At 25.2% G+C, this 18,247-nt stretch overlaps 1 protein-coding gene across 2 annotated transcripts in view; it reads left to right on the top strand.

Moving 5' to 3' along the window:
* The window catches only part of LOC113557155 (gastrin/cholecystokinin type B receptor-like), a 115,841-nt gene that overhangs the window by 70,562 nt on the left and 27,032 nt on the right, over positions 1-18,247 (top strand). For both annotated transcript variants that reach the window (XM_026962490.1, XM_026962489.1), the window contains exon 2: positions 2,186-2,467. In XM_026962490.1, the coding sequence (XP_026818291.1) occupies positions 2,186-2,467 (282 nt within the window). The remainder of the gene's footprint in view (positions 1-2,185; positions 2,468-18,247) is intronic.

Below are 18,247 nucleotides of genomic sequence, written 5' to 3'. Positions count from 1 at the left end.
ATAAATTTATACCATCGTAAATGTTGAGAAATTCTTTTGTTAACTATACGAATTGCTGGCGGCTCGTTTAATCAAGACCCGGCACTGGGGAAATCTTCACGCGGCCTCTATTATACAACGCATCGTATGTGCCATTCAGCCAGTGGCACGCCTTTGACTAACTGTGTCACTTTGTACGGAAGTTAAGTAAATATCAAAAGTTGTAAGTTGCGTATTACGAACGCATAATGAAGTTTCGCGAATTACGACGAATGCTCGACACTCGAACGTTTTATATATACTTACGCAAAATAAAAATTTTAAGAAAAAATAACGTCAAATGCATTAGTAAAATGAGCTCTGTTCATAATCATCTTTCAAACGCGACAATTAATCATTGCTTTTAAATGAAAAAATAATAATAATAATTTAAATATTTTTCAAATAATAATAATGATTTAACGCTGTCTAACGGTAGAGTGACTCGAGACGAAATAGGTCGGACGGTACCAGACTGATTAAATATTATTGTTTTGAGTTTAATGGTTTACAAAAATTCATCAACAATGCTAAAATTATCGACCATGTTCAAATTTTAATATTATATAGACAATACAAAAAACTCGCTTGGTTACGAATTTGAATTCAATATTAGATTACGAGTATTATTACTACTTTTTTATATTTTATAATATATAATGATGTACAAACATTGCATTGCTATGACGTTTTTAATATTATAATCAACGGAATTTTAATTAAACCTTAAACATTTTATACTACTGTAATGTACAATATCATTAAATAGTCTTTATTTAAACGTGCAAACGGGTATGTATTTAAAACAATATAATACAAAACTTGTTTAAGACTGTTATAATTCTTATTGAAATATCGATTGATTTGTCTGGAGGGAACAAAATTAATGTTGAGTAAAATAAATACAACACGATTAAAAGAAAATGTAAAGTTCTCCATGTATATACTTTCAAAATATTTCTCGTTTGTATAATTTAACCGACTGTACGTACTACTGTAATTTAAATAACCATACTGTAGTACGATTTTATCGAGTTGTTTCTTATACTCAATAAATTATTTTTGTGTAAATCGAATAATAAATTGTCGATCGTTCGCGACAGGCGCGACACCACCTCATTATTATGATTCTTATTCAAACATTTTAACTTTCTGGATTACACTGATTACAGGTCTTTAATTTCAACCCTTACTTCGTTTTGTACTTATTGTGCGAGATAGCTGCAACTTATTGTAAACATTCGAGTACACATTTCTTCCTTATAAGTACATTTGGACTTAATATAATAGTATTGGATATTCAAACCCAATACAAACACACTACATCGTTTACCAAGAATAATCAATCTATTGAATTATTATTATGAACTATTAATTTCGTATGATTATTATAACTATAATATTTTTTAAATATGTTTTAGAAATAATTTGAGTCATTACAAAACAACATTACGAATTAGAGACCATTATGTTATTTTACTTTACATCAATTTTAAATAATTATAACTAAATAACTTACCTACTCATTAAAGATTCTATTTATTTATATAAATACTTAGAAAACTATTTCTAACCTAATCAGAAAAATATTCTAAGTGTGAAATTAAAAATGTAAGTACAATATATTTAAGTACAATTTTTAATTATAGCAAAAAAAAAAAAAATATTAACGATAATTATCATATATTTTTTATAATGAGGGATAACTAATGAAATAATTATTTTATGTACCATAAATTATAATAGTTGTATATATTTAAACATCTCAATAACAAAATTATATTTTATTATTTACATACTACTTATACTTTATCAAAATCGTGTCAATTACATAATTGCCAATGATTGAAAATGTCTCATAAAGCTTAATAGTTTATTACTAAAAAACTTTAGCGGAACTGCATAAAAAGTAACTGTGTCATTTTAAATTGTATAATTTAACTTTACACTTCAAAATAACCAAACTTACGAAGCTATTTCAGTTTAGAGATACAAATAATAATACAATATTCCGTACGAAAAAATATTATATTGAAACGTTGAATATACAATTTATTTAACTACTTAATATAATAATACATAATAATATATTTTACCATAATATTATGTTCGTTGTCAATATTGTTTTAATTTTTACAACAATTCTCAACCGTTTATGATGTTACAGGACGAACAATTTAACAAGACATATTAACGCATCGTCTGCACACGAAATGTTCAACAACACGACGGCACGTAATGTCAGCAGTTTATGGACGAAAAATGCGGCCGGGATGGAACAGGCGGCGGTGATCGATGAACTGATCGCCGAATTTTCGTCATCGCAAATGAAATTTACTGAAACCAGAAGTATCATGTTGATCGGCCTCTACGTCCCATTGTTCCTGGTTGCAGCCATAGCGAATTCCGTGGTGATCGTCGTAGTTATCAAGTATCACTACATGCGGAGGTAAGAGTATGTTTATAGTTTTTGAATAGCGTTTCGGTATTTACTTTCGACATCGAACTTGGCCGATCAGGAGGTTATATTGACTTGAAGAGAGCCACTTCAGTGTAAACATTTTTTAATTAGGTAACTTTAAAAGTTTCTAATGGTTAAAAATCAAAATACAAAAATCGATTTTCACGATAATTATTATGCTTATTACATAACTTAAACCTAACTAGTTTTCCAGCTAAAATGTCTGTTTATCAAAGGCACATGAAGCTATTATATTCGCGTATAACTTACAGACATATTTTTTTTAAAATGAAAACTAAGAACAAAAAATGTAAAAAAATTGTACAAAAAAAATTTAAACAGTTAATCTAGACAACACGTGCATAGTAATATTGACAAGCAAAACTATAATCTTAAAAAAGACACAAGGCTGGTCACGGGTGACCCAAGTATATTTTATTCATTTTTACAACTATTTAAAAAGTTTTGTTTATTTTATATTTCACTTTAAAAATATTTTAACGCAGGTATATATAATATATTCATAATATGAATATTTATGTACAAATTTATTTATGAACTTTTTAATTTTGGTAATAAAAAAAGGAACTATTTGATTTAAATAAAAAAAAGGTATATATTATAGAAGGAGGAGAACCAGTTATCAATGATATTTTATGGTGAGAAATACTTTAAAAATAATGTTGGTCATGGGTGACCGGCCTTATATATTGAAGATTAAGCATTTTATTTTATTCTAAATATTCTTATACTTAGACACAAGATACAAATAATACATTCTCCAAAAATACAATATTATTTACAAAAAAATGTCAAACTAACTAAGTTATGCTTTTATTTTTCATATAATATAACTCGTGGATATTTAACAAAAAAAAAAATCAACATGTTATATTTATATTTTCCTCTATTACATAAGCCAGTCTAAAAAGAGATTTAAAAAAAAAACTTGAAATACGAAAAAATAATAGAGAATAATATTATGATAACTCTATATTACTACACTTCAAACCTATTCCGCTATTTCTGATTCATAAAGTATGTCTCCCAATTCCTTTAAAACTTGGTTAAAATAAAAGCAGAACGTTTTTGAATTATTTTTTATACCTGGCAGAGTTGTGAATGTTATGATACAGTAATATAATTATGATATGATATATTACGTTTTAATATGCCACAAAACTGTTGTATAAAACAATAACCACAAATTCAAATATTTTATAATGTTAAAAGAAACAATAATAAAAATAAAAAGTACACAAGTTAATATATTATATTTTGCAAACTATAGAGACAAAAAATATATATAATTCAATGTCTAACAAAGGAAAATGATATGATAGTATTTTTTGATTATATATTTTTAAGATCGAAAATGTCTGTTTTTCTTTTTTAATAGAAATCGTGGTCTTAACATGGATACAATAAGTGGTAATTTATAAAAATTAAAAGTTAAATAGCAATTAATACCATGAACACTAAAATAAACGAATGCCTATATTCTGAAATTAAAAGAATTAACCATGGAAATAAATAAATGTAATTTAATGCAAACCTCGTCTTTCGAAACAATGAGTTCAAGTTCAATAGGGCGTGATGTCGTGTTACTCGTGTGGAGTATTCTTAAATATGTAGATTTTAAGCAGCAATAGCACTTCAATCATATACCTACGAATAATAAAGTTTAAAAGTCATTATTAATGTTTGAAACATGAAACCCACAAGTTTTGCACGCAAATGACTAAATTAATAATAAAACACTGCGTGATTAATGCTATATTATGTATTATATTGTTTCTTGTTATTATTATTTACAAACAATTAACTCTGTCGCTATAATATAAATGTTCGATTAAAAAAAACTTAGAAAAGACTAAAGACAACATTATACAGTACATTAATAAATTTGACACTGCGAATGGGGTATTTTAACCGTTACATATTGAAGTATTCAAAACTCAAGTATTATTATATAGAATTATACATCGTGTCTGGAAAGTTTGAAAGCCTTAAATTTTTAATTGGAATGGATCACATGAGTGCAGTAAAATGTTATAATTAAAGAACACGATATAAATAACCTTCAACGGTATCCGTTAAATTAAAATTTAATATTTTTACATTATTATAACGTATTGCCTCGTATCAAATGAAGTGCATGCATTATTTCAATTCACAAGATCAAAATTAAAACTTATGTTTAATATTAAACCATAATTCCATAAATAAGCTGCCTAAATCTACAATGTTTTCGTCGCTATAATATTAAATTTATAAATGTAAAAGTATAAGTATTAAGCGACTGAAAATGTTAATAAGCTTAAAATTGTTTCATAAACGACCAGAAACGTGTTATTAATATTTAGGAGACATAAAAATTTACAACTTATTTCAGAGTAGATATACTGGAAATACAAGAAAAGTTTTTCCTTCATTGTAAACTAAGAATTTATTACTGTTAAACTAACGTCAGCGGTTTCTTATGAATGTTCGAGAAACGAAAATAGGAAAATTTCAAGCGTGGGAAGATATGATGTAAATCACAATAATTAACCGTATTAACATACTGAATACAAAATAGTTGTAATTCATGAACAAAGTTTAGTTTTTGTGCGTACGTAATTATACAGTTTGAATTATGAAAAATAGATATTATAGATCAAATAAATTTATACACATTTTGCAAATAAACTAAATACAGTTAATTTGGTCAGTAACAACGCATACTTCGATATTTCCGTAAAATTAATTCAATGTCTGCAATTATCTTTTTTTCAGACATATTATTATCGTTACGTATCAATGAATAAGATTAATTGCTTCAGTTAATTATTATAAAGTAAGATTGAAGCTAAAAATATTCACCAAAACAGATTCGTTTGATTTAAGAATATTGATAAATATTAATCGAGCGTGCCTTCATTTTACTCAACCTTTAGTTAGTAAAAAAAAAATTTATATATCCTATTATATCCTATAATTTTAAAAATGAGTACACAGCGTGTTACGCTATGAAAGTGCTTAGATTTTGAAAAAAAAAATCAATTCACTTGGCATACTTGAAAATAGCTGCACTTATATAAATCTATAATAAATTGAATCTACAACGGTCTAGAGAAACGTATTTTATTATCTACGTTTTGTGGGAACAGACAAATATTAAATAAAAACGTCTTTATAAAAATATTTATCAGTTATTTTAAAAAAAAAATTTCACATGTCTAATCTTAGTGTTTGGTAAAAATTGTATTTATTTCAAATGTTTATCCATAATATATCGAGCATGTCATTCTGAGAAATGTAGTGAAATATTTCATTTGTCATGACTTATATTCATACAGATCACCATATAGTTCTTCTAACCATTTATAACACTAGTACAATAAAACTTCAACTTTTATAGAATTGTATTTTATTTTTATTAATTAAAACAACAAACAACTAATTTACAACACTAAAATAAACTCACAATTTTCCTTCCAATAAGATAATTTAGAACAGGATATTTTGTATTTGCAAAGTCGAGTAACGACACTGAAGATCGGAGAAATAAGTGCCAACCACTATAAATACTAATTTATTTCCAAATGCATTTTTGTTTTTATTACAACTAACTCAATAAAAATAAGTACAAACTAAAAAAATGTATATACGTAAATACTTTATTTCAGATATTTCCACGAATTGTTTTGTGTATTAACATTTTTATAACACGTTTGTTGGTTAGTCAATATTTTTTAAACATATCTACCTATAATTTACTTTATTAATATTTTATATAAATTAAAATATCTAAGAAGTAATTCTTATTAGTTAAAAATATACATTAACTCATTGTTTTGAGACTACGGTTGAATTTATATATGGATATTTTATTCAAAAAACTATAAGAATCGAATAAAATATTATCTCTTCAACCTTTAATTTTACAAACAAATCTACTGTCAAGACCAATTCGGACGTATGGTGCATTAAATCGGAACCTGACAAACTATCAAATGCGACCCTAACAGATTTTCCAATTGCAAACACTCCAAATTATTACAAACGTTCTTAGTCGAACCGACATAACTTTGAACTACGCAATAGTGGTTGGTTTATACAAACAGTTAAATGCAAAACTAAATCGAAATATATCTGAAATATACTTAGTAAGATCTATGTCATAGAAAACCTATGAAAAACTAAGAATTTCCCTTATCCCTCAAGTATCTACAAACTACCACGTAATTATAATAAAATATGATACTTATTATCTATATTATATTATTTTAAGATACATTTATTTTGATACAATTTGGTTCAATTCATAAGATTTACATAATATATATATGTTTAATTATATTTTATATTGTTATTAATATCAACAAGTATGGCATTTTATATGTGTACAACACTTAAGAATTCTTCGTAGGTATATATATATATATATAATTTAATAATATTGACTATTATAATTATATAAGAGAAATGTATTCAAGAGTATTGATAAGACATTCATCACACAAAGTAAAGAGAAGTAAGATATGAAATGAAATAGCGTTGGTCCTTGTTCAAATTGTCAATGGGATTGGTAGTACAAAAGAGATTAATAGTTCTAAAAACTACACTTACTTTTAAATTATATAAAACTCACGAGTTCAAAGGATTTTGTAAAACTTTTTACCTTCTATTATAGACAGGAACAATACAATTAATTTATTTTCCACGGGACCAAAAATACTTAAATTCTGTATATGTAAATAGACTTATAGTTAAAAGTGCCTTTCATTTTGGAAGCACATACCTATAAACTTTTGTAATAGAAAATAAAACAAACGTATTTACTTACGTTTTTTAACGAATAATAAATTATAGTTCCAATATTGAGATGTTTTATTTTAGATTTATTTATGGTTAATAATGTAGAAAGATGTTCTAAAAATTCAAATTTCATATAGCTTATCCTTGTTTTTTCAGTTTCAAACACTGACAAAACAAACATTAATAAATTATAATTTTTCTAACTTCAGTACTATATTACATAGTTTATGATTATTTATGTATTTTAAATTTTTAACATAAAAAGTGTAACACATCAGGTTATATATGTCTGAAGTTAAGAAGTCGCATAAGTATAAACTTTTAGCCATTCTTCACTTATCAAATAATTTATTTAAAACCCTCTCTCCGTATTTCACACATCGTAATTAAATTATTAAAACCTATTATATAAACTATAAAGAATAACATGAGCTATGTTTTTCAGAAGTTAGAAGTTTTTTTTAAAATATTTTTTTAAAATTATTGATTACAAATAAATACAAAATTAAACACTAGGTAATAATTTCATTAAAAGTTAAAATATTAAAAAAAAAAAAACTTCTGACAAAACACAGGTAAGATAATTTTTTATAAACGCTATAATACGCAATGATACATTAATTTAAATAATGTAATTACAACAATAAAATAAAGAAAATGGTGTAATACTTTATTCTACGTGTGTAAAATAGTGGAAAATGTTTACTGATGTTCTCTTATTAATAATAGTATGTTTATTTCTTAAAAAAAATAGTAAAAATGCTTTAAAATAAAATGGTGGCTGTCAAAATAAAATGTTTTGATGCTCCAACAATCAGCGAGCTGGAAAAATTTGATCTCCATTTCATAAAAACTGAGCTTTATAAATTACTTAATTATTATAATAATATATAGAACATATTTTAAAATATGAAAGCAAACATAACAAATAAAATAAAAATAGTTTACCTAAAAAGTTTGTAATTGAATAATAAATATCAAATGCAAATATAATTTTTAAGTACAATGCTTAAGTATAATTTAAGTGGATAATTAACGTTTTTTTTTTAAATAATTGTATTGATCAGTGAAATGGATTCGTGATTGATGATTCAGAGCTAAATTTTACGATTGGTTCAATTCTTGTGAGATGGAGGTGTATGACTCCTCAATTAACGAAGTTGAGTCGATTTCTTTTTTTCACGATTAGATCCGTCATTGCATTAAATTCTCACTCAGCGAGATAAGAAAAGGGATAGACAATTAATATTCGTCTTACAACTATCCACAGTCCGGGATAGCTTCGACTGCGATGGTAGAATGGAGCCAAAATCATGTGAGGTATTCACTAACGTTAAAGCTGATTTTTGATTTTCTTATTCGTTGGAAATTTAATCGATTCTTCTTGATTTTGTATTTCTGCTGTATTTCTCTCCCGTTCTCCTTAGCACTAAAAACAATTCACTACTCTTTACCGTCAAAAACGTATTCACTGCCCTCTCATTATATGTAAGAGGTATGGCCCCCATAATATAGAACTACAACTGGACTCCATTAGTATAAGAATATCACTAAATATATATTCATGTTATTTATTTTGATATTACTTTTAGGTAAAGTAATTAATTTTACTATAAGTAATTTAATAGGTTGAATTAATTTTTTCAGAAATATTATTGTGTATATAACAAAATATGTATTACATTTTAATATTATAAGTAATAGTGTTTCCATGAATAATGTGTTTGAGCTATTTAAAAATAATGAATATTTTTATTTATAGTTTAAATATTTAATTTCGTACAAATTTGAACTTAAAATGTCTAGTAATAAAAAATATATTTAACTTTTTATTTTTATTTTTTTAATTTAAAATTTTAAAATTACTGTTATTTCGCAAAACAATAAACTGATTAGAAAATTAAAAATCTTCTTTGTGTTAAAGTGTATATACTATTGTTTATCATTGCTGTTATTTAAATAATAAATCACTATAATACAATCACCCAACATACTAGTTATATAAACATTTTGACATTTTATATGATGGATTTTAAAGCACTCACTCAACACGAAAAAACGTTTGCAGACAAAATAAGAAAAACGAATTCCTTAATAATAATATATTCAATGGCATAAGTAAAATATATCCTTATTATAATATATTTCAGTATAAAATGTATTATTTCATTATTTTTTTTTATTGTATGATAAATGTTTAAGCATCATGACGTGTGTAATCGAAATATGTTTTATATACCACTTACATATTATGTGACATATAATTATTAATATGTATCAATAGATAATTTTAAAAAAAGAATTTTAATATTTCAATCTAAAATCTAAATTTCAATATCTTTATCCCGATTGCTATTCTAGTCACGTAAAGATGCGCTCGAGTGAACGAGAATAGAAAAAACCATATGGAGTTTTTAGCAAATTGTTTCAAATGTAAACTTAAGTGAGTTATAAAAGAAGTATAATCAATTCCAATCGTGATATTCAAAAAAATAATTTCTTATATGATTATATTCAAAACATGTAACATAATATTTCGATATAACTTACAATATTGCTATATTGATACAAATTTTGAATTGTGATGCTAACGAAAAATGATATCTTATAATTGTATACGCCCAATATTGTACCTTATATTTCTCAGTCTATTCAATTTCAATACGATTTTGTCCAAAAACCAAAAAATCGTAATACACACAAAAATATCCATGTTCAGCATTTTACTATTTGTATATTTCGACAATGCGTTTATTGCACAATGATATCGTGATATAAATCATTAATTAACATCTTTATTATATCACCCTATTGCCGTTAGAAGGTATTTTAAATAAGCCAAGTTAAAAACTCTGCACATTTGGATAATTCAATTAAATTTATATCGTTTATGTAAATAATAAATTATTTAATAAGAAGCCTTAAAACATTTCGATAGTTATAAAATATAAGACCAAAAATATTTCCAGGTTTTTCAAACGAAATAATAATAAATAATTAAAAAAAGACATTGTTAAAAAATAATTTGCTCACATATTATAATCGCATAACAAACATATAATATGCTGTATAAATTATATATTCATATCAATGCGTAGGATCGAAGTACATTTATTTGAAGTGACTTAATAAAGAGATAATATTGAGGCCATTAATCGGGATTAAAACTATTCTATCTTATGATGGAGACTAAATCACGCGCATAGATCATAATTTCATTAACATCGGTTGAGTAGTTTCGTAGTGCACCGTGCACCTTCGTACACGACATTGTTTATACACACAAAGATATTGTCTATAACGGGATCTGAGAATGATAAAAATAATTTCCGCACCCATTCAAAAAGTCTGAACACGAGCCTGAGCATACGCAAGACAATAATAATTCCGGCACGTTATATTAATATTATATGTGTTATAATTCGGGTGAAAACGCCGTGTGGCTGTCAAGAAAAACAATCGGATCAGGACACAAAACGTAAAACACGGTGTAACTACGCGTTTATCAGAGTTCTACATTTATTATTATTATCAAATCAAAACCGTGTGGCTGTTACACTAACCGTTGAAATAGAGTCACGCGTGACACGCATCATATTACGGCGAAGGAGATTAACGAGAACAGTTTCGCAGTGGTGGAAAAACGAGGCACGTTTTGTGTCTGCGTGTCAAAAACTCACCGCTGACGATAGTTATGGTTTTAAGTCGCGAACGTGTTATATATTATTATACATTTATAGAGGTGCCTACGACGCACTCACTACATAATATATTGTTATATTTGTTATATTATTATATAAAAATTGAACGTGTAGCAATCGTATTTCATACGTCATGACGATTCGCCAATTATAAATCTCATGAAATCAGTAATTATGATAGATAAATACTTATAAATCATACCATAGTATGTAGGTATATGTCACTTGTATTGATGAATTTTACTATAGGTCTTGCGAAAATTCACATAAAACTAGTGTACCACTGGCGGCAATCATTAGAGTGCATTCCCCTACACGTAAACAAATGTTGAATGTTTTTTGTACGCCATTCATAACCGTTTATCAAAAATCGATTACCGACAACAATAACCAAAGGATTATTTCGAACAATATCCGTTTGATGACGACAAAAATTAAAACAACATTCAATCAAAAAACGAAATTGATCTCAAGCAATAAAAAATGTTGGCTTTATCATATTAAACGGCGTTTATTTATATGATTGAATTTCATTTTTAAAATATCATCAGCATACATCGTTAATCACATCGTACAATAATTATTATTCTTTCATGCACTCTTAGATTGTAACCTAATATCCAATTGCTGGCGATTATAAAACGATTGACTATATTACAATGATATTTATATCAGTACAGTTTAAAACATCAGCACTTGGCCATAATATCCGTTAAAAACCTACGGGAAATATATTATATGGAAAAATAAACATAGAATTTTCGGTTTTAAATCAATGTCAAAGGCTTTTTTCTGATAGAAAATCTGTTCTCCTCAAAAACAATCTTTCAGTTTCGTTTACTTTCCATGTACATATTTTACAAACTGTGTGTGGAGCTATGCTAGCACTTTGGATATTATTATTTTTCATTAAATTAATTAGATGTTATTGCGTATAAATTTTATTAAAATTAATAGCAAGACTTGGAGTAATGACGTACTGAAAACTTTTTAAAGAACAATCTTTTTAAGATCATATTTAAAGTATGCTCGTTTAACAGGATGTTTATATTTATATCGGCTTATGACGTAATATCTTTTTTTAATGTCATGATATATTCTTGAATCAAAAAATCAAACCTTGTGATGTAATAATATAAATTTTAAAAATAATTTGAAACCTGAATAAAACAATGTACAAATGTTAAGAAAATACTTTTTTTAATAGAAGTGAATAAAGGGATATTTCACGGTATTTTTTATTTTAGTTAAACACAGTTTTAAAAACAAATATTTCACTATAATAATAATATCCGTCGTCATATAAAATATTATAATCAAATAAAATATCCATACACTAATGAACATTCACCGTAATTTATTATTTTCAATTTGTCATAATATAAAGTTTTTGACATTTATAAAACGAATATTACATATTATACGTAAATTATATGTTTTTGGCTAATGACAATAATATTTATACCTGCAGTTGTATTTAAAACAATAATTTTATTGAAAAACTTTAAACAGTATTATAACATTATATTTAAATTATTATAACATTAACGAGTAGCTTAAACGACCAAAAGCAATCAAATGATAACAAATGTATAATATCGTTTATATACAGAGCGTTAACAGACATGTATAGTTTATTCATACACATACTCTACATTTGTTTACAAACTTACTCAATAAAAAAAATCAAATTATCTTAAAATGCATTCAACTGTTCAACAGAAATTGAGTATACCATAAATCGAGGAAATAACATTTGATTGTTTAATTCTGAATCTTCCATTAAAATAAAAACCTTGTTTATTTTAGTAGCTGGTTTTTTTACAATAATATAATTGTTTTTATTCTATCTTATACATTATAGCTATTGAGATATATTTTTATACTGTTGTACTATGTAGTAGCTATTGATAATAATAATTTTTAAAAGCATTGTTTGTTAATTTTTGTTTTGTTCTGTGGAAATTTATTTTTCTAAATATTTTATAATTTAGAGACTTAAATCATAATTGTGTACATTAATGGGTAATGCAATATATAATGTAATTCATAGAATATATATAATATTCTACAGGTTTCATATTAATATATGACTCATATTTGTTTTTCTCTGTAAAATATGATAAATAGGTAGATATTGTGCATAAAATATAAAACGTTATATGCGTAAATGTCAACTCATAAGGTGAGCTATGGATAATATTGACATTCATTTATTGTTCAACACATTTTTCAAATTAAATTGGATTATACGGTAGTGTTTCACACGTCAGTTGACAATAAAATATCCTTCAAATCATCATAATATTTATGAATATAGTAGGAGAATTGCGGAATATGATAAATATCGCGGTTCATACATTGTGAGGAAAGTAATGCATTTATATCTTCTCAATTCAAAAATTATGATATAATCATGATCAAAAACGGAAAAAAAACTACAAAAAATAGAAAATAATTTACAAATTTATTCTACTTCGTTTGAGTTTCTCAAAAAATTGTTAACATTATCAGAAAAATGATACGTAACCAAAGATTAATGTTATACAAATCAATCCAGATTCCAGATAAATTGACATATTACTCTATACAAATAATCACCAGTCACCACAGTTTATTTGAAATTTGAATTTTACAAAACTGATATATTTCTGGTTTATCTTAGTTTATCTTAATTCTAATAAATATTAAATGTGTATGAATTTCTAAAATAATATTTTTTTAGAACCGACTAGGATGTAATTTTTTTAAATAAATATAATATTTATTTTGAATTTGTTGTTGAAATTAACATAGACATTTCAAGTTAATATACAATGAAATCAAAAGATCTAATCCAAATACGTTTTAATTACATTTTTAAAGATTTTTTTTCTACTCGATACCTTATTTAATTATCAATAACGATATGAATTAAAATATAACTACTAAAAAATTACATTTTAATTTTTCTAACCAATATAAAGTTAAATTATTTTTCGAACGTAGTTACCTGAAATAATTTTATCGAATTTTATTGTTTAGATTCCTAGCCCTAAGTCAACGTTATTTAAGAATATAGTATAACATCTGCATCAAATACTCTATTTACTACAACTGCGTTAGGTTTTTGATTAAATTCAAAAGTTCCACATGATAAGTAAGTCAACGTTTACGTGTTTCGGTAGTATTTAACGAGAAAGTTGTGAAAATTCAGAAGTGATAGGTGCTTAAGTAAGTTTGATAGGAAACTCGTCGCAAGTCCACGTAAGATTTAATGCTTTGGTTTAATTTATAGTAACAATATATATGATATAAGACTTTCAAATTTGTGTTTAATAAATATTTTTGTGCTTCTAAACTTATATGTTGTTATTTATGGCATTAATTTATCATAGCTTATGAGTTGTTTTTATTTTTTTTCTGATTCTAGTAAAGTTTTTACATAATTTCGATCTTCTATAAAATGACTTGATTTTATAATAAATGCATAATATCATAGCAAAAAAATGTTTATTATTATATATTTTTTTTTTTTTTTGGTTGTTTCCCGAGGAGTACAAACAATAGATTGAATTTTTTTATTTTAGAATCTGTTGTATTTTGTAATTATTTCAAAATGTCCAAAAATTGAAATTTAATATACTTGGATGTGAAGTATAAAATAGTGAATTGAATTTCGAATAGAAACTTTCACGCGTATTCGAAGTCAAGTATAATATATACTTAAACTACAAGTAACCCATATTTCAGGCGAATCGTGTATAATTGATAGTTATATTTATGTTCAAATGCGTATCGGACGCAATCGGGGTATTAATTTAGTTTTGATAACTACTTAAATAGTACTTCCTATTTACTATGTACGGACCGCAATCGGGATAGGTGAAAAAGTAAAAAGGTTATTATGGGCCGCAATTGGATGACGCCCAAATATATACATAATAGAATGAATACAACGACTTATTACTAAAAAATAATAATAACCGAACATTAATTCTATAATTCGATGTATTTTACTCGTTGTAGCCGATATCTCATTAAAACTATACTTGTTGTAAACGTATATTTTATATTGGATCGTGCCGGGACATAGGCTTTTGATCGTTCTAAACGATCATCGTTTTGGTGATTTCTACTGTAAATTAACACGGCGTTATGTGTAAGCAAAATTGATACACGGCAGCATACCGTGGACATAGAGAAAAAAAATCTTGTTTTTGTCTTGAAAATCATTTTAGTTTAGTAATTTAATTAAATGCACAATCCCGATTGTATGGCATTTTTACTAATTGGTGGCCGATTATTTAGCATGTATGTTTATAAATATTATGTCATCCCACAAGTGGCAATAATATAACAGCAACTGTAGGTAGCCAGTATTTTACTAGGCACTTAGTTTCGCTCTTCCTGTTTCATTATTATACATAATTATTTCTCATTACAACACTTTAAGATCTATACCTAATTAAACTTAAGTTTCAATCACAAAATAATTCAAACGTAATCTCAATACAATCAATGTCTTTAAAAATGAATAATAAAATATTATTTCATGATATTGTATATTTATTTGTTTATTGTAATAATATCATAAGTTGCAGCATATACATTATGTAATTTTTATAAAAATACGTGTACACTATTTTCCCTATGGGTTTAATTTAAGAACTTATTCGTTGTAGATTGAGTACGTAGTTTACACTTCGATCGTTGAAATGCGTTTGTATTAAATATTATTTAACTTCAAGTTTAGTTTATAAAACGTAATAATTTAATTTCTGACATGCTATTATAGCCAAAATCATTCAAAAAAGGTGTTTGTTAATCAAATAACATTGAAACGTAAAATTTAATGAATTTCGATGAGTGTGATGTATTTTGCGAAACTTAATAGCAATTACTATGTAAACCATATCCTAGGAGGTTAACTAATCAAATATCAATTATAAAGTGGCTTTTGCACTTAACAGTGGTAGAATTACTAATGTTACATATAAATTACACAAATTATATAAAGTTAGACAGTTAACTGCTTTAAAAATTACCTATCCACAGTATAAATTAAGTTAATATACTACATTAATATTCATAACCAAAATAATATAGCATTATATAATAATAATAAAAATAAGACAACTGAATAAAATCAACAAATTTGTAAAAAATTTTATTTAATAATGACAAGAGAACTCGAAAAAATATATTATCAATAATAATATATTTTCACTCGAGTAATCAGTTGAAAAAAATTTAAAAACAAATATCAAAACTACAAAAATAATTAAACTAACACTGTTGACAGTTTTATTAAAGTCAATCTAAATCATATGGCATAAAAATCTAGGATCCAGCAAAAATTTAAAATTCCACTAAAAGTGCTCCATTCTAAAATTTAAAAAAAAACTTGAATCGATGAAAATAAATGTTTTTAATTAAAATATCGTGTTTTTATGTGTATATTAATAAAAACTTAGACAATATAATAAAATATAATGTAAGGTGTGAAATGTGAATTAATTTTAGAACCAAATAATAATATTTTGTTTATTACCCATTGGACCCTTAACAAAACTTAAAACAGTCTAAGCAAAGAAGAAACTTTGTTATCCTTTACATTATTATACATATTTGATATAATTAACCTTATATCTGTTGTGTTAAAATAAGTAATTTTACCACTACGTTGAATTTCATAAAGAGATTTCTAAACTTTTACTTAAAGTTTAAAACTTAATGCATGCCTGTCTTATCGTTCGATGTTCTATATACTTAAAACTGTAACTATATCATCTAATAACTTACCATTAGTTTATTTTATTTTAAAACAAATATATTAACTTAGTTAGTCGATAGACAATAGTGGACCTTAGCTAAAAACTTAAAGAATCCTAATACAACGATTTTGTCAATTTGTTCCAATGTAAAAATAAATGAAAACACACTAACATACTCAATACAATATACAGATGTATCTGTCGACTGCCTCAATTGAATATGGTGAACGAAAACAAAAAGTTATTATTATTGTTATAACAACAGAATATCTAATTAAAAAAATACATTACAATTATTTTAATAAATAACCAAAAGTAAATAGTAATTCGTTAAAAAAAATTTTATTCAGTCATCGTAACACATCCAGCACAAAAAACGATTGTAGTGATCTAAAAAAAATAATAATATTTATACTCTATAAATTATTATTACAAAAGAAAAAAATTATACTAATAAAAAAATTAAAAATTAGTTTTGAATGTCAGTTGTGGTAAGTTATAATAAGCTGTCTTACGATCGAATGGTCAGCATGACAAAATACACAAGCTTTGTAAACATAGATATATTATACAGGTTATATTTCAAAGTTCTAAAACGAACTGAGTGTTTTTTTGCGTTGAGAATTGTCTTTATGGTCGCCTATGCAACAAGTTCTTACCCAACAATAATAACACAATTAAAAAAAAACACTAATGGAAATTAACATGAAAAAGTGTGAAAGTTGAATTTCATATTATTATATTTTTGTGAATTGCGTTATTCATATTTGCGTAAATGAAATAAACATTTCATTATTATTTATTACATTATTCATTTTACCTTGCAATTTATTTATTTTTATTTTCGTTTAATAGAATATTCTACACCCAATAACCATATTATACATTTATACTTAAAATATTACACAATGACCTTTCCACTAATAAAGTTATATATAAGTACATACATATTCTTTGGTTATCTAATCAGGGTGACTTGAAGCTTCCAAAAATCTTCCAAGTCTCTATCTAAACAAATGAAAACATAATTGTAAATTATTATAATAAATATTGTCCATAACGTGCATATAAAAGTATACTGTAAAGAATAGCATCTTAGTAAAAAATATAAATGTTATACTTTAAAAATATTACTAATTTTCCATAAATTTATTTCGTAAATGTCCACTACCTTCTTATTATTTTTAAAATAAATTTAAAAAAATAATTTATATAATTAAATCTATACAATTGATTAATCATTAATTCCAAACTTTTATTATAGTTATAACATAATACATTAAAAAGTTCCTTCAATATTAAGTAGACTACAATTTTTTAAAAACCGTATTATTTATTTTCAAAAATACTGATTGCTCCTCAAGTCATATACACTACATTGACTAAAAAGAATGTTAAAATAATTGTAAAAGAAACTCAGAGTATTTTTCAGAAGCAGCATTTAACATTTTTGTATTATAGGTTTGATTTAGTATTTACATGTAAAGGGTGGCAAAAATCAAGTTTGC

The sequence above is a fragment of the Rhopalosiphum maidis genome, chromosome 1 (assembly GCF_003676215.2).
Source record: "Rhopalosiphum maidis isolate BTI-1 chromosome 1, ASM367621v3, whole genome shotgun sequence".
NCBI lineage: Eukaryota > Metazoa > Arthropoda > Insecta > Hemiptera > Aphididae > Rhopalosiphum > Rhopalosiphum maidis.
Note: the sequence above shows the minus strand (reverse complement) of the source record. Positions and strands in the feature narration are given on the sequence as shown.